The following is a 25,474-nucleotide window of genomic DNA, read 5'->3' as shown; positions in this document are numbered from 1 at the left end:
TTGGCTCTAGACCTTACATATGCTCCTTTAGCTTTAATCAAGTACACCTCATCTAGCTTATTTTGTAAAGATTGTAAGCGTTCTGACTCTTCCGCAGTCATACAGGGTTTACCACATAATAAATGAATTTGTTCAATTAGATTTTTCTGTTCACATACGCGTAGGGCAGACACTTTCTTTCCCGTTTCTATAGCTAATTGTTTCACATTATATTTAAACCATTCCCATTTACTGACATTAGTCATGCTCATATTGTTAATTTCTGATTTAAGTTCTTTAACTTGTTTACAGAAGTCTTCGTTTTGTAATAAACTATTGTTAAATTTCCATATGTTGTCAGATCTTTGTTGTTTACGTAGAGATAATAAGAGACTTATCAGACAATGATCAGTAAGTGGGGTTGACTGGGTCTCACATTTCGTAACATATGATGATACTGTTTGGGAGACAAGCCAATAATCTAATCTTGAACATACATTTTTATTTGATGGACTAAACCAAGTATATTTCTTCGTATTTGGGTTTGTCATCCTCCAATAATCGATCATATTGGTTGTCGTACAAAAGTCACAAATAATGCTATCGTGTTCTGGTTGATTTCCTCTTTGTGGTTGTCTGTCAAGCCATGAGTTAGGAGCCAGGTTAAAATCGCCTCCAGTTATCACCTGGGTAGAACCATATGTAGTACTCCACTTTGCAATTAATTTACTTAAGTTAGACATCATATTTCTATTTAGCGACCTGTTATTGTATCCATACACGTTAATAAGAATAATTTTCTGTTCACAGACTTCTACCAACACCATGATCCAATGCCCCATTCCGTCGCTTTTATGATCAATAACTCTCCCTGCAAATTTGTTGAATAAGATCATAACTCCTGCTGAGTGAGTAGTACCATGTGAATAAAGAATACTATCTCCCCATTGATGTTTCCAAAATGTTTCCTCTTCCTTACCAGAATGTGTTTCTTGTAAAAACAAAATGTTTGCCTTAATTTCCTTGCAGAATAAGAACATGGCCTTACGTTTGACATTGTTTTTTAAGCCTCGAACATTTAAGGAACTTAATAGAACAGCCATCTATAAGATAAAGAAAAAACAAAAACAAAAAACGCAAGAACAAAATACAAAACAAGAACAGTAACGGCTTCCTTGGCACTTACTAGAAGAAGAAAAAAGTGCTTGAAGCAGGAATAAGCCTAGTGTCCTACCTATGTAATCATAACAGTACTCCGACCCTATCACAGTACTACCCCTTTATATATGCGGCAATTTTAGCTCTGGATAGCCCACGTTTAACTACGGCTTTGCTTTTTGACCCTCTCCTATTTTTTATTTGTGTATTTTTAACAGATATGTATATATAAACATATATATACACACATACATACCCACATTTTATGGTTAACTTGTAGTGACTTCTTCAAGTGCATCTCACAGATCGATCCTTTTACCGTCTATTATTGCATAACCCTCCTTTAGGAATGCTCTTTTGCCGTTGTTTCGAGCTTCCTGCACCTTGGGCCACAGCTTGATCCGAGCTTCACGGTCTTCTTTGGAGAAGTCTTCTTTAAATTTTATGTTCAGTTCTTTGCAGACCCTGGCCTCTTTGGATTTCCTCCATACTTCATCCCTTGCCGTCCTCATGCTGAACTGTATGATGATTGGTCTTGGCACCTTGTTGCTCACTGCATTGTCTTTCTTCCCCAGTCGGTGTACTGTATCAACCATGAGCTGCAGTTTTTCCACTGATACAGGAACCACTCTTGTTAGAATGCCGATCACTGTTTCACGTGTATTCTCGTTGTCCTTCTCTGTCAGACCCAAAATTCTGAGGTCCCATCTTCTGCGGTAACGTGCACTCTCCCGACAGCTCTCCTTTAATTCTTTGTTTTCCTTCATCAGCGACTCCACCTTCGTCGTCAGCTTGTCAATTTCCTCTCTGTTTTTTTGGGTCGCCTGTGTATTTACTTCAATGCGTTGTTCGAAGGCTTCCAACTTCTTTTCAAGCGAATCAAACCTTTCCTCGCATCTCTTTGTGAAGCCAAGTAAAACTTCATATACATTCTCGATGCTCACCTGCTTCTCAGTTATTTTGCTTTTCATTTTTTTGGGATTGGGACTTGGTAACGGAGTGTGGTCACCTATGGGTCTTCCGATCTCTTTCTGAAGTTCCATTTCTTCTATATCTTCATCCTCACATGCTTCCCGCATAGCAGCAAGGTTGTAATCATGGTCGGAGAGGCTACCTGTTAGCTTGGGGTTAGCCATTTTTATCACTCTAAGTTTATCTTTGTGTCTGCCTGAAGGTCTGTCAAAGTAACTTCCAGGGGATTTCGCTTGCGTTCTACTTCCTTTGGAGTAACAGTTTGTCAGTAAAGTATTTTACAGGACATCAAAATCACGTTTCTTAATCAGACCCGCAGATTGTACAACCGCTTATTCCGCCATCTTTCTCTCCCCCCGAGCGAGTCCTGAGTGATTCGCTTATGCTTACGATTCAGCACAGGAAGCGAGGGGGTGTGTCACTACCCGATCCGTACCGGAAACCCGATCGGTACCCCGCATGCGCAAATCTTACGTCACTTCCTCTCTTTGCCAACATTGCGACATTCAATATATTTGACTGATACGGTTAGCGCCCAGTTAGCTCCTAGCATTTCTCAACAGCTCTGCCTCCTTTTCGACTGCCCGGGACATTTAAACAATGGATAATCCGTATACAAAGAAATTCATGCTTTTCTCCTCATCAGAGAGCATCCCCCGATTGAGCAACAGCGCCGTAAAATAAGAAGAATGGCGCCTAATTACAGAGTTAATAATGCAGACTTTGTAATATCTCACGTGTAGATTCATCAGCCAGATGAAGTGTTTACTGACAATTGACAGTGATAGCGCACATCATCATCACTATTCCAACAATCCTCTCCTCACAGACAAGCATAAACACACTCGACTATCGCTAAATCAAATTTAACACACGTTTGTAATGACGCTAATTCAGTTTACAATAGGGTTTATTCGCTCGGTCAGCAGGTGGCGGTATCCTCGTACACTGGGGAGTAAACTGCCATTAAACGAACAGAAGAAGAAAAAAAAAACATCTGCACATGCGCGGTACGGATCGGGTAGACCCGATTTGTACGGTCAGACTTTACACATGCGCAGTAAGGATCGGAGAGTCCTGATCCGTAACTTTCTTTTTATTTTTCGTTTTTGTCTACATTGTACTGAAATGCTTCATTATTGCAAACATTTTAAGATATACTTGTTATTCTTAACATCTTAACAGATACTCTGACCCATAACTATCGTAAAACGCTACGACCGGAAGTAGAGACCTTTCGCGCATGCGGGGTACCGATCGGGTTTCCGGTACGAATCGGGTAGTGACAGGGTGAGTAGCTCAAATGTGTTGTTAGCATGTTAGCAGCGCAATGCTACTCTGAACCGAGGAGCTATTTTCTTGATGTGAGCTTCTACTCAGGGTTTTTTCTTCCAGTTCAGAGGGAAATGCTTTTGTTATGAAACTGGCTGTTATTCCCCCCCCCCCCCCCCCCCACACACACACAATTTTAATTATAAGCTAGATATATTTCTACTAATGGAATTATTTTGCTAACAGCAACAGGGATGAGTCAGTGAGTCAGTTGGGCTTGTGAATCATGATTCACGAGTCAGTAAAGTGATTCTCGAGTATTGAACGATTCGTTCACGAATCGAACATCACTAATGAGTATGGAGAAAAGCATTAGGTGCAGAAAATGAAATAATTTTTTCGGGAGCCACTCTTCATGTGTTCTTCAGGTGGCCGCTCCCTGTGATTCTGCATTTATGTTGGTCACTCGAATATATGTCACACTATGTTTACTTTGTTAAACGTTGCAAAATGCGCAAATGCTCCCTGACCAGCACCTTTGCGCTGTGCTTTGCTCAGGGCAACAGGAAAATGTTTTTGCGTGGTAGAAGCTGTAGAAAAGAATGGATTTCAGAGAACAGTTTTCTGAGACTAAAATAAACACAGAAAAGAGGAAAAAATGCAAACACTGCTGATCTCATAGTTATATGTATACTCATTCAATGACATACTTTAATAATAATAATGGCTTTCTTATTGCGTTTAAATGATATTTATAAGTTTGCATTTACATGCAGAAATAGCATGTCCCTCTATAAACCACCACTTTATATACATAACATATATTTTTTATTTATATTTGTACATTTTATATATTTTTTCTCTTAATACTGTTCATTAGTATGTAGTGCTGCAGATTTGTGCAACTGTGCTGTCCCCTCTCCTCTTCACCCTGTACACCTCTGACGTCTGCAGTAACTCTGAATCATGCCATATTCAGATGTTTGCGGACGAAACAGCCATCATGGGGTGTATCTGGGATGACCAGGAAGAGGAGTAGTCTGGTGAGGAACTTTGTCACATGGAGTCACACAAACCACCTGCAAAAAAAAATCAAAATTCAAAAATCAAAATTCAAATTTTATTTGTCACGTACACAGTCATACACAGTACGATATGTAGTGAAATGCTTGGACAACTGCTCGTGACCTAAAGAAAACAAAAAAGGAAAAGGCTATGAATAAGATAGGAAATAAATATGAAAAATTAAAAAGGGTAAATTTAACTAGGAAGGAATAAAATATAAATTAAGGTTAAAAATGAAATAACTGTACAACACAAATTAGAATGAAGGGTAAATTTAACTGGGAAGAATAAGATAAAGATAAATATATAAATTAAAGTTGAAAATAAAATAACTGTACAACAAAATACACAATACACAATATAGAACTATATAAGAATGTATGAAGAAATCTAAATATAAATAAATATATACACAATAACAGCAGCTGTACAAGTATTAACCGGAAATGAAGAATATAGTGACCAGTATTGTGCAAAACCAATGTCCAGAATGTCCAGTGTGTGTGTAAGAACCATATGTGTGGGTCAGTACTGTGTGGTGGTGTGATTGAGAGACCGTATCGCCTGCGGGAAGAAGCTCCTCCTCAGTCTCTCTGTGTTGGTCTTCAGGGAGCGGAATCGCTTTCCTGACCTCAACAGAGAGAACAGTCTGTTGTTGGGATGGCTGAGGTCCTTCACCATCTTCCTGGCCTTGGTCCAGCACCGCCTGCTGTAGATTGAGTGCAGGTCAGGGAGCTCGGAGCGGATGGTGCGCTCAGCTGACCGCACAACCCTCTGTAGAGCTCGTCTGTCCTGCATGGTGCTGTTCCCGAACCAGGTTAAGATGTTTCCCGCCAGGATGCTCTCTATGGTGCACGAGTAAAAGTTCCTGAGCACCATAGAGGGCAGTTGGAAGTCTCTCAAGCGTCTGAGGTGGTAGAGACGCTGTCGGGCCTTTTTCACCACGGTGTTGATGTGACAGGACCATGACAGGTCCTGCGTGATGTGAACTCCGAGGTATTTGAAGCTGTCCACTCTCTCCACTGGGCACTCGTTGATGACGGGGGTCTGGTAGTTCCTCTCCTGCTTAGTGCTGAAGTCCACTATCAGCTCCTTTGTCTTACTGACTTACTCAACACCTCGAAGACCAAGGAACTGGTTGTGGACTTCAGGAGGTCCAGACCAGTTCCACTGCCAGTTCGGATAGAGGGAGAGGAGGTGGAGGTGGTCAACACATAAGTACCTCGGGTTGCGGGTGGACAACAAACTGGACTGCTCATGCAATACACAGCACCTGTATAAAAAAAAAGGTTAAGGCAGACTGTACTTCCTCAGGAGACTGAGGTTCTTCAACATCTGCAGGAAGCTCCTGAGGATGTTTTACCAGGTTGCCGGAGTACTGCTCTATGCTATGGGGGAGCAGCACAGCAAAGAAGGACGTGTCCAGGCTGGAAAAACTAATCAGGAAGGCTGGCTCTGTGGTTGGCATGAAGCTGGACACTCTGGTGACAATAGGAGGACACTAAAGAAACTGTTGGACATTATGGACAATGCTGGGCATCCTCTGCACATGGACAGTCTGTTCAGTGACAGGTTGCTTTTCCCAAGTCAAGGACCAACAGACTTTTTTTTTTTTTTAACATTTATTTATTGGTTTTAACCGGTTTTACATGGTGCACTGTGAATATTACAAAAAAAATAAAGTAAAATTAAAAAATAAATAAATAAATAAAAAACAAAACCACAACAACAACAGAAACAACATAGTAATAGAAACAAAAACAAAGAAAACCATAACAGAAGGGAAGGACAGATATACAAATCAAGTTAGAGTCTCAGGCTGTTAAGTCCACAGTGTATACGTTGCAGTTCTCCAGAAAGTTGTAGAATTTTGACCATATAGCCCAAAACTTGTCCAGTTTATTTCTTAATGTATAAGTTATTTTCTCCATAGATAGTATAGATGTCAGTCCATTAAGCCATTGCGATAGTCCACATATTTTTTGATTTTTCCAACACAGCAATACAGCGCTTGGCTTCCAAAAGTCCAATCGTTAACAGAGGTCTATTGTTTGCAGCAGGTATAAAATTATTTGGGTATATATTTAAAATACATATTTTAGGATGAAGTGGAATCACATCACCAATAATTTGACTCAACAGATTTATTAGCTTTTCCCAAAAGATTTTCACATGTGGACACTCCCATATACAGTGAAATAAAGTGCCCCTGTCCACTCCACACTTAATACAGGTGTCTGGGATGTTTGAATTAAAATAATGCATTTTTGACGGAGTAAGATATTGTCTTGTTAACCATTTATATTGAAGTAGTCGAGATTGCACATTAACTGTCTGACTCTGGGCCAAGGAGCATGATTTATACCACTCATCATCAGATATATCCATTTGCAAGTCATTCCTCCAAGCCTCTAAAATAGACTGTGTTGATTCTTTGGAATTTTCCATAACAGACTTAAAAACTCCTTTGTCCCACATGCCATCAAACTGTTTAACTCCTCGCTGGAGGGGAGAGGGAGGGTAAACGGGTACAAAGGAGGGTGGGAACAACTAATCTTTAGTGCCTTTTTCATTGTGCAGTATTTATATATATATTATATATTATATATATTTTTATATCCAACGGTGCAATTGACTAGCAATAGTTGAAAGCTGAAATGTGCAATTCCCTGGTATTCTTATTCCTATTTATTCTTATTTATCCTTATTGTATACTCTGTATATGTGTATGTATGGTATATTTCTGTTCACATTCCGCAGCTTCTGTCGGTGCTGTGCTACTGGAAACTGAATTTCCTGGAGGAACCCAACTGAGGGATGAATAAAGTTTCATCTAATTTAATCTAATCCAATCTAATCTAATAATCAGTACCAAAGCTGTTTTCAAAATAACATTATTCCATCGTCATCATTCTTCCCCATTCACATAACAGCAATAAAATAAAAGTAGTATTTGTTGTCATATATCATTTGTTTGTCACATAATCCTGATTAATAATTATATTTTTAGGTCTTGTCATGTTGCACATACTCAATCATTTATAAATTTCAGTTAAATTATGTTGCAACAATTCATAACAGATAAAGCTAAATCAATCAAGTTGCAACATTATAAAAACTCATCTCCTATCAGGAAAAAAAAATTATCTTGGACAAATTGTGTAGATACACTTAACATTTATTTAAATTTCGTTCTCTCATTTTAAACTTATGTGTACACTCTACCTGAAAAGTGACATGTAACTACAAACGGAGAGTTGTTTTTAAATGCATAACAATATAGCATCACTGAACATATACAGGAAAGCAAGTTGCAAAACTACGATTAATTCAAAATTAATCATTATTTACATAAAATTACTGTTGCATATTTAAACAGTCATTTCCTGTATGGTCTGAGGAAATATGAATGGCAGCATTTATATTTCTGATGTAACTCAAATTATGTTTATTTTGAACAGGATGAAGTAGGCATAAGACTTTTCAGTACAAGAAAAAAATTTTCATCCCTGAGGCCGTAGATCAGAGGACTCAGGCACCTTGGAGCAATACTAAACATAATGTAGTTAGAATATCTGACATCTATAAATAACCTTAAATCAATCTGAAGCACTGCAGTTTCAATGAATGGGCACCACAGCTGAATGAGACAGAGCAACAACTGGAAAGCATGAAGGATCACTGTTTTGAGTCCTTTATGTGTCAACTTCTTTTTATCTCCTGATGCTGCTTTGGCCACTTTCATTATTTGAACATATGAGTATGCAATAGTGGTGCCCATAATCAAGAAATAACATTGAAACACAGCTGATCGAACATGATCCTGCCATCTGTAAAGAGTAAATGTCTCTACACTACATATCATGGATTGCTTGTAGAAGTTAAGTGAGGCAGAAGCAAAGAACATGGACGGAATAATTATGCATGGTCCAGAGCTGAGAACATGAATGATCAGGATACAGTACATAGTGCTGTGTGTGGACCACAGCTGTCCATGACGCAGGGGCATACAAATGGCCACATAGCGCTCCAGAGTCATTGCTGTCAGAGTAACTGGTGTGACAAAAGTATACATAAGCACAAAAATAGTGATGATTATACACAACCACACTTGTATTCTAAATTCAAAATAGGTTAAGATTACCAGGATATCACTCACAAATAACAAAATGCTGTCCGACAGTAATGTTACAGAAAATGCTCGTGCACATAGACACAGACACAGAGTTTGCAGCACACCGTGGGGGGTTTTATGATGGGGTCGCCTCTATAAAGCTGGCTGTAACTAACAAAGGGGTGAAGATTTTGCAGAGGGACACACCGGCCTCGTCTTCCCTTCTAGAAGTGGATGCTTAAATGAAGATGAATAAAGGTTTTGTGAAATAACTACTGAGTTCCGGTGCCGTCTCTGGATGCCTTGACGAATAAAAGAACAGGGGTAAAACTGATTTCACAACAAGCCACAGTGCAGAAGCTACAGGGATCTGCGGTGATGAGTCCGCAGGCTCTGCCAGCAGCCAGTCGTGCCAGAGCGGACCGAGCCCCGGTCCCAGAGGCACTAGGTCTGAGGGCACCCAACCTCCCGAAGGGACCCGACCCGGCCACGGGTGATAGGCCCCGTCAAGCTTCCGCTGGGAGTGCATCAGGTACATACCTGAGCGCTCAGCCCCGGACACCGAGAACCAACAACGTACCGACAGCTGAGGATATCATCCACCAGTAGGGAGTGTGGTGGGTGGAGACAGGCCTCCACACCTAGGGGGCCTGAGATGTTCCCAGAGAGGCGGTGTCATGTTGCTGCTTGCTGTTCTAAAGTGCATTTAAAACACGGGAGGGGCATGGTGCTTCCTGCCAGAAAGCAGTAGGTGTCAGCACGTCCCCTCCTGAGAACCCTCAATTTCTACATGTATTTAAAATTGAGAAGTGGGCACCGGCCCCAGAGGTTAGGTTGGATATACAAACTGTACTCTGGATACCGTACTCCCAAAGCCCTATACAGTGGGGCAAAAAAGTATTTAGTCAGCCACCAATTGTGCAAGTTCCCCCACTTAAAATGATGACAGAGGTCAGTAATTTGCACCAGAGGTACACTTCAACTGTGAGAGACAGAATGTGAAGAAAAAAATCCATGAATCCACATGGTAGGATTTGTAAAGAATTTATTCGTAAATCAGGGTGGAAAATAAGTATTTGGTCAATAACAAAAATACAACTCAATACTTTGTAACATAACCGTTGTTGGCAATAACAGAGGTCAAACGTTTACTATAGGTCTTTACCAGGTTTGCACACACAGTAGCTGGTATTTTGGCCCATTCCTCCATGCAGATCTTCTCGAGAGCAGTGATGTTTTGGGGCTGTCGCCGAGCAACACGGACTTTCAACTCCCGCCACAGATTTTCTATGGGGTTGAGGTCTGGAGACTGGCTAGGCCACTCCAGGACTTTCAAATGCTTCTTACGGAGCCACTCCTTTGTTGCCCGGGCGGTGTGTTTTGGATCATTGTCATGTTGGAAGACCCAGCCTCGTTTCATCTTCAAAGTTCTCACTGATGGAAGGAGGTTTTGGCTCAAAATCTCACGATACATGGCCCCATTCATTCTGTCCTTAACACGGATCAGTCGTCCTGTCCCCTTGACAGAAAAACAGCCCCATAGCATGATGTTTCCACCCCCATGCTTCACAGTAGGTATGGTGTTCTTGGGATGCCACTCAGTATTCTTCTTCCTCCAAACACGACGAGTTGAGTTTATACCAAAAAGTTCTACTTTGGTTTCATCTGACCACATGACATTCTCCCAATCCTCTGCTGTATCATCCATGTGCTCTCTGGCAAACTTCAGACGGGCCTGGACATGCACTGGCTTCAGCAGCGGAACACGTCTGGCACTGCGGGATTTGATTCCCTGCCGTTGTAGTGTGTTACTGATGGTGACCTTTGTTACTTTGGTCCCAGCTCTCTGCAGGTCATTCACCAGGTCCCCCTGTGTGGTTCTGGGATCTTTGCTCACCGTTCTCATGATCATTTTGACCCCACAGGATGAGATCTTGCGTGGAGCCCCAGATCGAGGGAGATTATCAGTGGTCTTGTATGTCTTCCATTTTCTGATGATTGCTCCCACAGTTGATTTTTTCACACCAAGCTGCTTGCCTATTGTAGATTCACTCTTCCCAGTCTGGTGCAGGTCTACAATACTTTTCCTGGTGTCCTTCGAAAGCTCTTTGGTCTTGGCCATGGCGGCGTTTGGAGTCTGACTGTTTGAGGCTGTGGACAGGTGTCTTTTATACAGATGATGAGTTCAAACAGGTGCCATTCATACAGGTAACGAGTGGGGGACAGAAAAGCTTCTTACAGAAGACGTTACAGGTCTGTGAGAGCCAGAGATTTTCCTTGTTTGAGGTGACCAAATACTTATTTTCCACCCTAATTTACGAATAAATTCTTTACAAATCCTACCATGTGGATTCATGGATTTTTTTTTCACATTCTGTCTCTCACAGTTGAAGTGTACCTCTGGTGCAAATTACTGACCTCTGTCATCATTTTAAGTGGGGGAACTTGCACAATCGGTGGCTGACTAAATACTTTTTTGCCCCACTGTATGTATGTGTGGCACCCCTGTGAGGGAATGACCACATTAATATTATTTTGTGTAAAACATCCATGTAACGGGACATTTTTCATTACTATATGTATTTATTTTCAGTTTCTTTAAAAGTTCAAGTAACAGGGATTCATTTTATGTTAGAAAGCAGTGAGGGCGGAACTTTGGTGGTTGCTCCGGGGTTTCGGGGTGCAGTAAGTGGAGTCCACCTTCCGCTGCTTCCTCAGACACGTTCTGGAGGAAAGCAGAGATGCATCGTGTCTTCCTTACTCTGCTCTTCACCTGCTTTTACAGGTCGGTAAATGGTGCTCGCACCGAAAATGTTGTTTATTGTTACCATGGTTACCCACGTAAATGTGAATGAGAGAGTCCGCCCGAGTTATTTATATGTAAACACGGGAGAAACCAGAGGGGTGTTCCGCGCAGCCGCACTGCGAGCCCGCTCGTTAGGTGGAGCGCTCGTGAAGCAGAGTACGTGCGCTCCTATGCTCTGTGCAAACGTGTTGTAATGCTCCAATCAAATCAGTTCTGTGAGATGTGAATGTTAATAGTTATGTTAAAGTGACTGAGTAGATTAGCTAGTGTAACACAAGCACTCTGAGCAACTCTGTGTAGCTAAATATATGGATCTCATTTTTCTCCAAAACAAAACTCAGATAAAAAAATCACGTAATTCTTTGTTTTTACATTAAGCAGGTCCCAATCAGCCCAAATAGCGAAGAGAAATTAAAAATGCATGCCATGAAAGAGTTTGCGTCCCAGGAGGTTAAATCTTTAAATACACAGTATGTACCTAAATTATGGTAAGATGATGTGGTAGTTCCAGCTCTAACTATAAGCTTTATAAAAATGGAGACTTTTGAGCCTAACCTTGAAAGTAGAAGGGGGGTCTCTCTCCCAAATCTAAACTGGTCCTGATTTTGCAGAAGAGGGGCCTGAGAGTTTAAGGCTTTGCCTCTCATATAACTTTTGAATATCCTAGGAGCCACAAGTAAGCCAGCAGTATATGGGAAGAGCATTGTGCTCTTTTGGGATGATGTGGTACTGTCATGGTCAGGCATGCCTTCCCAGGGTTCATCAGCTGGACTATTGTTTTTGTTGTTGTTCTCTCTCTCTCGCTCTCCCACCCCTCTCTGCCTGGGTGGAACTTGTTATGGGTTCCTGCCTTGGCCCAACACATGTACGAGTCATCGACTCCAGCGGTACCCAACCTTTTTTCGCATTACAGACCGGTTTATATCTGACAATATTATCAGGGACTGACCTTTAAGGTGTTGCTGATAAATAAAACCAAATAAAGTCAGTACCGGTACCAAAAAAAGATTTATTCATAACACACACCCAGGGAAACCAAGTCAACGATAAAAACAATTAATAAAAAATAATGCTAAAAACTGATTAAACCTCTGAAAACCATACATTTCACACCTGAGCCTCAACTCTCGCAGCGCGGTACTAAATGACTCACGGACTGGGCCCAGGGGTTAATCTCCAGCTGATCTACTCCACTGCTGCTTATTATCTCCCTGTTCCTGCAATGAATTGGTGCTACTAGGGCTGCACGATTTTGCATAAAATGAGAATCACGATTTTTTGGCTTAGAATTGAGATCACGATTCTCTCACGATTTTCTTTTCCAATATAAATATTTATTGCACTTATTAACTGCACATCAACTTCGTAACAGTTGAGACTGAACATAAAAACAATAAATAAACATAAAAACAACAAATGTCTCACGTTTTGTTGTTGCCGCAAAATGTTGTACTGCTTGAAATTCCATCTCCACCGTTGCTCGACACTGCATGTATAGAGCAGGTAGTGCAACAATAGAAAAATAGTTGCGGGACGGCACTGTGTAGCGTTTGTTGAGGGTGTTGATCATTTTCCTAAATCCCTCGTTTTGCACAGTGTTGATGGGAGCCATATCTTTGGTCAGGTGATAAGTAATAGCCTCCGTAATTTCTTTGTGCCTGCGGGAGTTAGACGGGTATAGGGAAGCGCTGTATAAGGTTCCCGTTATTGATGTTTGGGTGGTTGACCGGGACGGATTTCCTCCTGTCACTTTCTCGTCATCCCTGACGTGCTCTCCTTTGTTTTTTCCCTGCCAATTTTAGCAGCCAGCTTCTGTATTACGTGGTACAAGGCTCCGCCCTTGTCATTTGTTGAGCAGGAAGAGTGAGCGCTTGTTTTCATGTAGATTACGTCCCGGATCAAAATGCAGTACAATCGTCGTCGTCTTTTTTTTTTTTTTTTTTTTTTTTTTAATCGTTGTCATTTGGAAATGAGATTTCACATAAGTATGAATCGAGATCGTGATTTTCTAACGATTAATCGTGCAGCCCTAGGTGCTACTCATCGCTGGATTGTTGTACTACTCTCATCAGTGTAGTCCTGGCTCCAACTAAGCTCTTTTCTTCCATCAGTGTTGTCTTCAGTCTAACCTGTGGTTCTCTTTGCGAATAGACCTCCTGGATCCATCCCTCTTCTTCCCTGGAAGTGAACGTGAGTGAGTTTGTGAGGGACCAGCAGATCACAGTGTGTGGCTGACCTACCCTGTTTCCCTGGATTCCCTGGAGCCCCATCCGCTTGCACAGTTCCTCTCCAGATAAGCAGTTAGCTGTTTCACACATAGTCTTTCTAGATTTTTTGAGATATAGAAAGTTACCAAAAGGCAGAATGAGGAATGTCATTCAGCAAATACTTATCAAAATATTAGCCCATTTGGATTCCAAAGTATGAGTGCAGTGTTGTCTGTTAGTCAGAAAAAAAGTAAAACAGTAAGTAAAAGATTGTGATGTATGTGAACGAGAGATGGTGTAAATTGGGGTACATCAGTGTTAAGGAGTAGTGCTATACACGAGCTGTGGCGCTGTTAACGGTTAGCATCCGACCGTATTACCTGCTGCGGGAATTCTCGCAAGTCATCGCAATAACTGTTTACATTCTGCAAGCGGCAGATGCGGCAGTAGCATGCGAGACAATTCACACAGTAGTGTCCCAGCTGGAGACATCACACCCCCAAGCTTTCCTTTTCATCCTTGGGGATTTTAATCATGTTTCCTTGTCCTCAACTCTTCCTACTTTCACCCAGTATGTGGGTTGTTTTACCAGAGAAAACAAAACACCGGACTTACTGTATGCAAATATGCAAATACCAAGGGTCCATATAGATCATCACCCCTCTCCCCACTAGGTCACTCAGACCATAACCTGGTCGATCTGGTTCCCTCATACATAAGCTGGTGTGTAAATAACCCCCCACCTCTTCAGAGGTAAAGAGGTGAGCATGGCACTGAAAGACTGCTTCCAAACTACAGACTGGGAGGTAATATGCAGCCCACTTTTCTGCTGGAGCAGAAAAGGAGGGGTTTCAGATCTGGAGACAGAGAGGAAATGAGGAGAGTCCAGAGGAGCTAACGAGAGAGATAAGGAGGGGAAAGGACAGCTACAGGAGGAGCATCTCCAGCAGAGCAACACCAGAGGTGTGTGGAGAGGACTGAACACCATCACAGTGAGCAGAGGGGGTCCAGAGCCTGAGGACCTGGATAGTCAGGTTTGGGCTAATAGATTTAACCAATGTTAGTGAAGTTGCCCCCCCGCCCCCTCCCCCACCTTCTTCAAATCTAACAAAAGTGGTATCAAACATTTGTGCTATGTTTGTGCTGCAAAAATTTTCATTTGTGCCGCTTTCATTTTAAAGATATTAATAAACATTTCTAGAGGTCATCAGAGGTCAACCAGCCCCCCCGCATTGATGGAATCAAACAAAATTGATGTCAGTCAACTGTGCTATGTTTGGGTTGTGCTGCAAAGATTGTCGTTTGTGCTGCTTCTGTCTTAAAGATATCAATGAAAATGTAAAGGTCAAAAGGTCAACCAGCTCCCCCACATCACCCAAATCAAACAAAATTGATGTCAAAACCTTCAACCACTACTGCCTCCTCTGCCCATGCCAGTCACCAGGAGCCACCCACCCACACCCTATACTACAGCCTCTCCATCACATCTGACCAGGTGCGGAGTCAGTTGAGGGAGATGTAATCTAGGAAGGCCAGGGGTCTGGATGAATTCAGCTCCAGACCTCTGAGGGACTGTGCAGATCAACTTTGTGAGGTTATTACATACATCTTTAACCTGAGTCTCAGTCTGGAGAGAGTCCCCATTCTGTGGAAGACCTCCTGCGTGGTGCCAGTGCCAAAGACAATGCACCCCAAGGAGCTGAACCGCTTCAGACCTTTTGCACTGACTTCACACCTAATGAAGGCCATTGAGAGGATCATACTTCACCACCTTCGCCCACTAGTTGGAAGAGACCTAGACCCACTGTAGTTTGCCTACCAGCCGAACATCGGAGTGCATGATGCTGTCATCTACCTGCTGCTTCTCTCATCTGGAGAGTCCCAGGTGTACTGTGAGAATGATGGGGGTTTTTTTATTTCTCCGGTGCCTTCAACACCATCCAACCCTCAGTTCTAAGGGGGAAGCTGCAGGGAGCGGGAATGGACCATCAGCTGCCCTCATGGATAATAATAATAATAATAATAATAACAACAACAATAATAATGGAATGCATTTATATAGCGCTTTTCTAGGCACCCAAAGTGCTTTACAATTCCATTATTCATTCATTTTCACATTCACACACTGGTGGAGGCAAGCTACAGTTGTAGCCACAGCTGCCCTGGGGCAGACTGACAGATGCGAGGCTGCTATATCGCGCCACTGGCCCCTCTGGCTAGCACCAGTAGGAGGTAGGGTAAAGTGTCTTGCCCAAGGACACAACGACCAGGGCAGAGAGAGCAGGAGGATCTAACCAGCAACCTTCCGGTTACAGATGAGCTTCCCAATCCCCTGAGCCACGGTCGCCCCCGATTGTTGATTACTTACCAGTTGACCCCAGTATGTGAGGCTGAGGGACTGTGTGTCTGAGGTGGTAGTCTGTAGCATGGAGGTCTCACAAGGAACAGTACTTGCACCTTTCCTCTTCACCCTTTTATCCTTATAACATGGACACTTGCCATCTCCAGAAGTTCTCAGACAACACCGCCATTGTGAGTCAGGTGTCAGTGGGAAACGAAGTGGAATACAGGGGGGTCATGAATTACTTTTTTAGCTAGTGCGAACAGAACCATCTTCGCATCAATGCCAGCAGGACGGAGCTGGTGATTGATTTCAGCAAGAAGCCACCCCCTATTACACCAGTGAACATCCAGGGTTTGGACACTGAAACAGTAGGGGAGTACAAATACCTGGGTGTTCACCTTGGTAACAAACTGGACTGGTCCACAAACAAAAATGCACTCTATCTACAAAAAGGATCTAAGTCAGGGGTCGGCAACCTTTAGTCCTTATAGTGCGGCTCCGCGTGGTTTGGGAAAATTAATTAGAAGTATTTAGTGTATTTTATTTATGTTAGTTATTTTTTTTTTACTTTTAGTTCTAAATTGTAAGATTATTGTGATATTGAAATATAAAAATGTAATTCTATTTTATTATTTTTTCATCGCTCACAATAAGCGTCACATTCGCGGAAGCCGGTATACTCGCTGAAACTCCATACATTTATCGAGACTTTCAACCCCAGGTAGGCCAATTATGGATCTTTGGATCCACATTATGCCAGCAGCTGTTCTCCACCGTGAACTATGTTAAAAACAAACACCGCTCACGCATCACAGATGACAGCTTACAGTCCTGGGTAAAGATGAAAGTGACTTCGTACAGCCCTGATTTGCAGACGCTGTGCGCTTAATATGGGATATGCGCAGAGGTTCAAGAGCAGAAGTCCCATTGTAAACATACCACGGCAGACCCGACGATGTTTGCATGAACATGCTTTTCAGCATCTCTTTATTGACCGGTTTTCACACACGGTTGCTGACTCATACAGCCGGCTGAAGCTTTTCAGCTCACAGCCTGGCATACACCAACAACAGCATAGATAGCAAAGACGTTAAGGTGGCGAGGCGTGATTGCGGGTGCCGCTAAAGTGCGTCCACCTCCCCTGCAGTGGCACTGCAGACAACGCCCCTCCACACACCTTAACCTGGCAAAATACATATTTCGGCAGAATTTTGCAAATATCTATTTTTGATTTTTTTTTTAGCAGCATAGTGCTTTTTTTCCAATTATTTTTTAAAAGCCAGGTCAAGGCTCCAAAAGCCCAATGGCGATATAAGGGTGGCAGCTCACAACAGTTTTTGTTTGCTACATGCATCATTTTAGTTCAGCTGGGTGTCTTTCCTTTTGTTATATTTCTTTACGAGTTCAAAATGTGTTAATTACATAAATAAAATGTAACTTTCTCTGTAGCACTTCATGGATTTCATAAGCAACACATCTTAGTTGTTCACGCAAAGCATAAAGGTAAAAAACTAATATATACAGTGTTATCTTCATTTTAGATGTCAAAAAGTATTTGCGGCTCCCAGTGTTTTGTTTTGCATGGAAACCAGGTCCAAATGGCTCTTTGGGTTTTAAAGGTTGCTGACCCCTGGTCTAAGTCATCTCCACCTGCGATGGCGGCTGAGATCTTTTGGGGTGAACAGGACTCTGCTAAGGAAGTTTTATGACACTGTGGTGGCATCTGCTATTTTTTATGCTGTGGTCTGCTGGAGTGGTGGAATGGCAGAGAGGGACAGGGGGAAACTTAACAAACTGGTCAAGAGGGCCAGCTCTGTCCTGGACTGTCCGCTGAAGTCCATCGAGCAGGTTGGGGAGGAGAGGATGTTGTCTAAGCTAAGATCCATCATGGACAATACCTCCCATCCCCTGCATGAACCTGTATGAGCACTGAGCAGCTCGTTCAGCAGTAGACTTTTACACCCACAGTGTAGGAAGGAGTGCTACTGCAGGTCATTCTTACCAGCAGCTGTCAGACTCTATAACACAGTTGAACTTTTTTTTATTTTTTTATCTCTGTACAATTTGTATACATATTTCTGTGCATTGTTACGCGCATATATGAACTTCAGTTGCTTATGTATATAGGACCGCATTGTGTCTTCCTTCTACATTTTATATTCCCTTTAGATCTGTGTAACACCCAAATTTCTCATTCGTGAGATAATAAAGGTTGATTCTATTATATTCTAAATATTTTTTTATTGTTTAAAGAAGCTACAATCACAAGTACAACATGTTTTGTTTACAAACAAATGTTATTATCTGAGCTGCATTTTCAATTCAGTCCAGTTGTATTTATATAGTGCAAAATCACCACAAAAGACTACAATAACACAAAGCAAGCTGCCTGTTATCGAAATTTTTTTAAATAAGAACAATAGAAAGGTGAAAAGGGTCATATTATGCATCAGTTTAATATAAGACCAGCAGAGTGAACAGAATGTCTGTTTTTATCAGTAAAACTCTGACCATCCCTGGAAATATGTGGATCATTAGAACATAATAAATCAAAAAGCTGTTGAATGTTTCTTATATAAGCCACAGAGAGCGTAGTATTTCAGTGCATTAACAAACATCTCATCCCTGAGGCCATAAATTAGAGGACTCAAACATCTTGGAGCAAGAATAAAGGTTATGTAATTAAAGTACCTCACATTGATAAATAACATAAAATCAATCTGCAGGACAGCAGCCTCTATAAATGGACACCAGAGTTGAATAAGACACAGCAGCAGCTGGAAACCATGAAGAACCACTGTACTCAGCCCCTTCCATGTCGACTTCTTATTCTCTCCTGATGCAGCTTTGGCCACTTTCATTATTTGCACATATGAGAAAACAATAGTGATGGACATAATCAGGAAAAACAGCTGACTTATAGCTGACCTAAGATGTCCCTGCCATCTGTGAAAAATGAACATTTCAACAGCACAAATTCTGCTCTGGGTATAGAAGCTGGTGATTGCTGAAGCAAAGAAAATAGAAAGAATAGCAATGCAGGGAACAGAGCTCAGACCATGAATGATCAGGATGAAGTGCAGAGCTCTCTGTGTTCGGCACAGTTCTGCATGACGGAGGGGAACGCAAATGGCCACGTAACGCTCCAGGGTCATTGCTGTCAGAGTAACTGGTGTGACAAATGTGTACACAGACAAAACAATATATATAATAACACACAACCACACTTGTATGGTGAAACTAAAATAACTCAAAATGAGCAAGACATTGGTCATTAACAAAAAAAGTGAATCAGACAACAGTGCAATGGCAAATAAGATGTAACGCATAGTTGTGTAAAAAATATCCTTCATAAAAAATGTTGTGATTAGCAAAAGGTTGATGCAAAGAAACATCGAGATAAGTAACTGGACTATGATGACCCGATTATTGATGTTGTTTATTGCCAGCTGACCACCAATTACTGAGTTATTTAATGCCATATATTTATTAGTTTTAGGCAAATAGTTTTAAATCTTCATATATGGGGAGATCTTAAGAACTTATCTACATATATGAATGCATGTCTGGTTTCTAAATTCTAAAATAAAATCTCACACAAAGTATCTTATCCAAAGTTAAAATAAATTCAAATTTAACAGCCTCACAGTAAAAATAAGTGGAATATATATTGAGTTAAACATTAACAGTGCATGTTGATATGACATGACATATATCTATAATACCTAAAGATAACAAGTCACAAGACATCAGAGAGTCATTTTACCAATGCATCCCTGCGGTAAATAGAACATGTCTGAGGTGTGTGCTGTCATAATCTGATTTTTATAGCTGAAACTATAACACAAGAGGGAATGTCACGACAGGAAGATGTCACCAAAGGAAATGCATTTGGGAAACATTTTGTACAATAGATCGATTCAAGTATACACAACTACTGCATGTAATTGGTCTCTAGATTTGTCCATCAACTCTTACCTGTCTCTATAGAAACAATTTATTGTTTGAAATCACAATACCCCACAGTTATCATAGTCTAAACTAATAAAAGAAAGCAGCACTGCCACTATAAATATATAAAGCATTTCTTGTGCCTGTCCCAAATGTCCCAGATAACGGCAATCAGTTCTTTGAAAGAAAAAAAAAATGCTGAAAAAATGCTGCTGGCTGTTCAGTACTTGACTGGAGCTGTGTGGAGCTACACAGACCTTTTTTTTTTTTCAATGAAATACAGTCACAAGATTCAGATTTCGCATGATTCCCGACTTATAAGATCAGAAGTACTGCTAGTTTGGTCGTAAGTAACAGTTCTCTGGGCTTTCTGAAGGACTTTCATTTTTTTCTTTGGATACTCAATTCCTTTTCACTCATTTTTATTCCAACACTTGTACCTGACCTACTTAACACTGACCTGTGAATCATTCAGTAATTAAAAAAAAAAAAAGCAAACACGTAAGTTTCTTTTGCACTGTAAACCCGAATGTTCAAAGTAATTAAACAGATTAAGTAGTGTATACTGAAAGTCTTTAAAAAGTTCTGTTAACTTAAATATGTCAAGTTCGTATAACATGTTCTTCTTTTTGAGTAAATGAAACTAATAATATTTGATTGAATTTAACTATTTCTATATTAAGTAAGCATCACTTAAAATAATAACTTAAGCACAATGTAACACAGTTAAGTTAGGACATATAAGAATGGTAAAGTCCTGTTATTTTTGTTGTTTCAAGTAGGTAGGATTTAATAATAAACTTAATTTATGTAGCACATGCTAAAATACAATAAAATCTCAAAGTGTTTCACCAAATAAGTAAAATCAAATTGTCTTAAATGCATTAGTGGAAGACAAAATGTATTTATTTTAATATTCATTGTTTTATCACTGTGTTCTACATATATATTTTTAATTTTTTCCGTAAGTGTTGAGCAGCTGCAGGAATCAATTTTTATTCCGAGTTAATCTCTGATTCACCCTCCGAAGCGGAAGGCGGCGCTAATGAGCATTAATACGAAACACAGAAGAAGTGAAGGTATATGGGCGGGAACAGCACCAAAGAGGCAACACGGACGACTGGAGAAAGTTGGACCTAACGGCAGCAACTAGCATCACTGGACTTACAGTAAGTTTTCAATGTTGATATTAGTTTATTGTTAAAATACGAATATTTAGTTGTATTTTGGGTGCGTGTCGAAAAGAATAGCAGAAATGTCGGTCCGTGTTTTTTATGTGCTTTGCTGCTCTCCCCGAAGGAAACTTTGCGCTTGCAGAGCTAGCATTAAGTTGTTGTAATGAGGGTCGCAGGCTGTTTAAAAAGTTAGATACTACTTGCTCTAGAGGTGGCGCCCGGTCGCCTAGTATGAAACAAAGTATTTTAATCTCTCTAAATTTTTAAACCCCCTCTCATGACTCAGAATAGTTGGGTCCAAACAAGCCCGTTGTCCCTGCAGTTACACAACGGAGATGCCTGTCTGCAGTGAGAGTGCTTTCAAGCAGTTTTCTTGTTAGAAACGCTATATTTTAAACTATATGTGCAGGGTTAGGGTTGTGAAGGAGCTCTTGGACCTCTGGCCTGCTCTAAAAATGGAGTCTGAGGTAATATGGATCAGCTCTGTTTAAAATGAAAATTGTAATTCTTACTCATGTGGCAGCTTTTTGCTGCTTTATAAAGATGTGCGAGATTCTTCAAATTGAACTGTATTGTCCTTCTGCTGTAGTTGTATGCAGAGTTTCAGCGGATTACAAATCAGAACCTGCCCAATACATTCTACGCTGAACTTGACCGCCATCTTCCTCGACTGATGACCTTATTCAGCCAGGGCATCAAAAACTGGGAAGACAGCAGATGCCCTGGCTGAAATTCTAAGAATTCACAATGAACAGGTAATAATAGATTGTTACACATTTCATAGGTTGAACCAGTGGAACATTGGACAGGTTCAATGATTTAAATGAGCTTTTTGAATTTTGCTATTACTCCACTTTGTGTTTGCTATTTGTCTGACTGTATTAAAGATGTGAACAGGTTATTTGTGGACATATGTTCTGATTTGACTGTTGTTTTTGTTGTTGTTCAGTAAACTCACCAGTATATAAAATTCTGTTTTTATCTGGAAATAGGAAATCCATGATATCCACACCAAGTGCACTACCGTTCTCCCTGCCCTTCCTGTCTATCTGCATGAGGATGTCTCTGGATTTTTCAGAACCTGCACTGTGAGTGTCCTTAAGTATCTAACAGATACTACTGTGTATATAAACAGTGCATCAAAGTACAAACATGTATTTTGATGCACTGTTTGGACTTACCTTTGTTTAGTCTACTCCTGTGTATTTCCTTTAGCTTAGTTTCAGTCTATCTCACACCACTTGATTCTCTGGTGAATTAGCTGATTTATGTGTGCAGAACATGGATCTTCTGTTTTTCACCTCTTACAGTGAGACTCAGGTCTCCCTTGTAAAAGAGGTATTGGATCTCAGTGGGAGTTGGTAAAATGAGAAATTATATGTCGTCTGTTGTATTTCTTGGGTTAGATTGTGATTAGTATCTCTTTTTCATTAATTCAGGACGAATCTGATGAGTTGGAGCTTGATGGTGTTGAAGTGGCCCTCTTCACTGTCATCAGTGACCATCACACAACAAGTCCAGTTCACTACCAACCTGTGAAAATCTCTGTCATCATTGTAAGTGATGCCGTGTTCAGTCTCCCCAGATTTGGTGAAGCCTTCCTAGTAATGTTTGGACTGATCTATGCACTTCACCTCAGCTACCCCAAAGCCCTGACCAACACTTTAGAATTTACTCAAAAGATTTTATTTGGTCTAGAAAGTGGTAAACTGTCACCCAGGTTACAGACCCTCAAGAATGACTTGGTTATGTAGGAACTCATCTGAAAGAAGGATGCAGGGTGAAGCATTATAAAAGGCTAGTTCAAAGTTCTCTCCTTTCATCTAAATAATGCCTCAAAACATTATTAGATTACTCTACAGGTGTTCAGCCAATAGGTCCAAACTATACAACGTGCCTTTGTTCTCATTAACATAATGCAAAGCAGCACTAATGTTTTGTATGTTTTAATGTTTTTCGTAATACTATTTCCAAAACATTGTGGGCTGCGCAAGATGACCTAAATTTCACTGTTTGATACTGGTTAATGTAAAACAAATAGCATTGTAATTCACTCAAATTGCTGCCTTGTTGTCTTATTCAGATATTAGCCAGAGAGCCAAAAGCACATTTTGATATTATTAATTATTATTTTTCATTACTCTGACAGTTTTCCTGACTAAACAATTTTTGGTCTACTTATTTTAATTTATAAATGTTTTTGTTAATTATTTTTAATTTATGTAATTTTTTTTTTAAATGTATTTAATTTCAACATAGTGCTAAAAGGGAGCAGGCAAGATACTGTTCAATGGCAGATGTTTATGACTTTTGCATATTAAGTTACCGATACTCAGTGTAATTGAGGCAATCAATTGCCTCAAAAATTTTAAGTTTTGGGTCACATGTTTTTAAGTATCAAGTAGTCAACATATTTGACTAACGTGTACTTAAAATAATGACAACACAAACTAATAAACATTTGAGTTTTGTTAACATAAAAATGTTGTAGTTGTGTACTTATTTTTTATAAGTTCTGTGAACTTATTTCTTTGAATTTGTAAACTTGAAACTTTAAGTCATATTAACTGCAAATATTTGAGTTGACCGTTCTCAAAAGATACAAGTACCATGTAATCCAAACTTTTATGTTCTGGAAAAATTTGGCTTTTGAGTTGATCAACTCAAAAAAATTGAGGCAATCGATTGCCTCAATTTTTTTGAGTTCTGGTAACTTATTCGGGTTTACAGTGTGCCCAATCTTCAATCAAAGACAGTATCTCATTTAAGAATCTTTGTTGAGGTTCAGTAAAGTATGCTTATAGCACTTTCATCTTACCTCCACTTGGCACTGTGGATATCTGTCTTTGCTTACTACCCTCACACTTTTATGATGCTTTTTGCAGAGACATCATAAATCTTTGTTAACAATATAACATTCACTTCAACAAGAAAAAAAATGGAAGACTAAATATGTGAATTTTAGCATACAGAAAATTAATCTTGTTTTCAAACAGGATATAATGTCTGACCTGCATTTTGTAAAAACCTCAAAAAAGAAAGTCAAACAAAGGCAGCAAACGGAGTGAGTAAACAATATGGTTGCAGATAATATGGGTTCAAACTGGCCTACTTACTGAAAATTAAAAACAGCAGTTAGGTCACTCTGTATGGTGTCCACTGAAATAACTGGTGCTCCTAACTAAATTTATCATCTTGTTGTTTATTCAAATCATGTGCACAAAAACTGAGTCCTTTTTTCATAACATATCAATAACGCTTTACTTGCACAGCATGTACTGAGAAAAAATAGATTGCCTTTACACTAGCTGTGATGGAAATTCTTGAACAGTTTGTAAGGTTATGAAGTCATTGTTTCCAAATGCTTTTACCTTAGTTGTGATAGAAATGTTTGATGAAAATTGCACAAGTGCTAACTCCCGTGCACTTTGTTTATAGGCCACGCAGAGGAGTAGAAGATGCCACAGTAAATTCGGCTTACTTGTTAAACAAGTTTCGGTCATGAATTTTCATTTTATTAAAATAGCTGAGCTGATATGCTACAAATGGTTCACCACAAGGCAAAATGAGGAATATAGTGGAACAAATCAGAATACAAGTCCATTTGGTGCCAAAGTATCAGTGCTTTGTTGCCTGTTCGCCAGAAAATGTACAGCCAATTTCATGGCATTTGACTGATGTCACACAAAGTTCGATAAAACATTTCAAACAGAAATGAACATTGCACTATTAATCATTCTGACACAAATTCTATATGAGCAGCAGGAATTATTTTTTCGGACATTTTTTCATTGTAACAACTAAATGGGTTTTTTGTTTGTTTGTTTACAGAAGTTAGAAACCCAAGTACAATATGTTTTATTTGCACACAAATGTTGCTCAATCAAATGAAGAAAAAGGTCAGTTATTATGCACCAGTTTAATATAAGGCCAGAAAAGTGAACTGAATGTCCAGTTTTATCAGTACAACTCCGACCATCCCTATAAATGTCTTAATATGTCTATTAGAATATATTAACCAGAATGAACAAGCTGTTGAATGTTTCTTATAAGCCACAGAGAGCATAGTATTTCAGTGCATTAACAAACATCTCATCCCTGAGGCCGTAAATTAGACGACTCGCACATCTTGGAGCAAGAGTAAAAGTTATGTAATTAAAGTACTTCACATTGGCAAATAACATAAAATCAATCTGGAGGATGGCTGCCTCTATAAATGGATACCATAGCTGGATAAGACACAACAGCAGCTGGAAACCATGAAGAACCACTGTACTGAGCCCTTTCCATGTTGACCTCTTCACGGATTCAACCAACTAGATGGGCTAAAGGAACAAGTGCATTTTTTTTCAAGGTTTGAGCTAATACCTGAAAAGTGTGGTCACCCTCAGATTTAACATAATTTAACAGTTAACAGATCCTGAGCTGATG

The 25,474-nt window shown here is 40.2% G+C and overlaps 2 protein-coding genes and 1 long non-coding RNA gene across 4 annotated transcripts in view; 1 reads left to right on the top strand and 2 right to left on the bottom strand.

Annotated features, from left to right (window-relative positions):
- LOC308401058 (odorant receptor 131-2-like) overlaps positions 1-19,246 on the bottom strand; it is a gene marked incomplete at both ends in the record, with an annotated part of 31,259 nt that extends 12,013 nt beyond the window's left edge. The window contains 2 exons of the mRNA XM_080889118.1: positions 19,061-19,086; positions 19,243-19,246. Of these exons, the coding sequence (XP_080745244.1) occupies positions 19,061-19,086; positions 19,243-19,246 (30 nt within the window). The remainder of the gene's footprint in view (positions 1-19,060; positions 19,087-19,242) is intronic.
- Positions 7,895-8,521, bottom strand: LOC308400989 (odorant receptor 131-2-like; the record flags this gene model as incomplete). The annotated part of the gene is made up of 1 exon (XM_080889056.1): positions 7,895-8,521. One exon carries the CDS (start codon positions 8,519-8,521, stop codon positions 7,895-7,897), a length of 627 nt encoding a protein of 208 aa, XP_080745182.1.
- A 1,661-nt stretch (positions 19,247-20,907) lies between the features above and the next one.
- On the top strand, positions 20,908-23,649 carry LOC308401344. Of its 2 annotated transcripts, none has more exons than XR_013972536.1 (4): positions 20,908-21,037; positions 21,633-21,798; positions 22,036-22,131; positions 22,483-23,645. It is a non-coding gene; the product is annotated as an uncharacterized lncRNA (long non-coding RNA). The 2 variants fall into 2 exon arrangements; XR_013972535.1 differs by having other exon boundaries at positions 20,955-21,510; positions 22,483-23,649.
- The last annotated feature ends 1,825 nt before the right edge of the window (positions 23,650-25,474 follow it).

The sequence above is a fragment of the Rhamphochromis sp. 'chilingali' genome (assembly GCF_963969265.1).
Source record: "Rhamphochromis sp. 'chilingali' genome assembly, chromosome: 8".
Taxonomy (NCBI): domain Eukaryota; kingdom Metazoa; phylum Chordata; class Actinopteri; order Cichliformes; family Cichlidae; genus Rhamphochromis; species Rhamphochromis sp. 'chilingali'.
The sequence above is the reverse complement of the archived record's forward strand: the minus strand, read 5'-3'. Positions and strand labels throughout refer to the sequence as shown.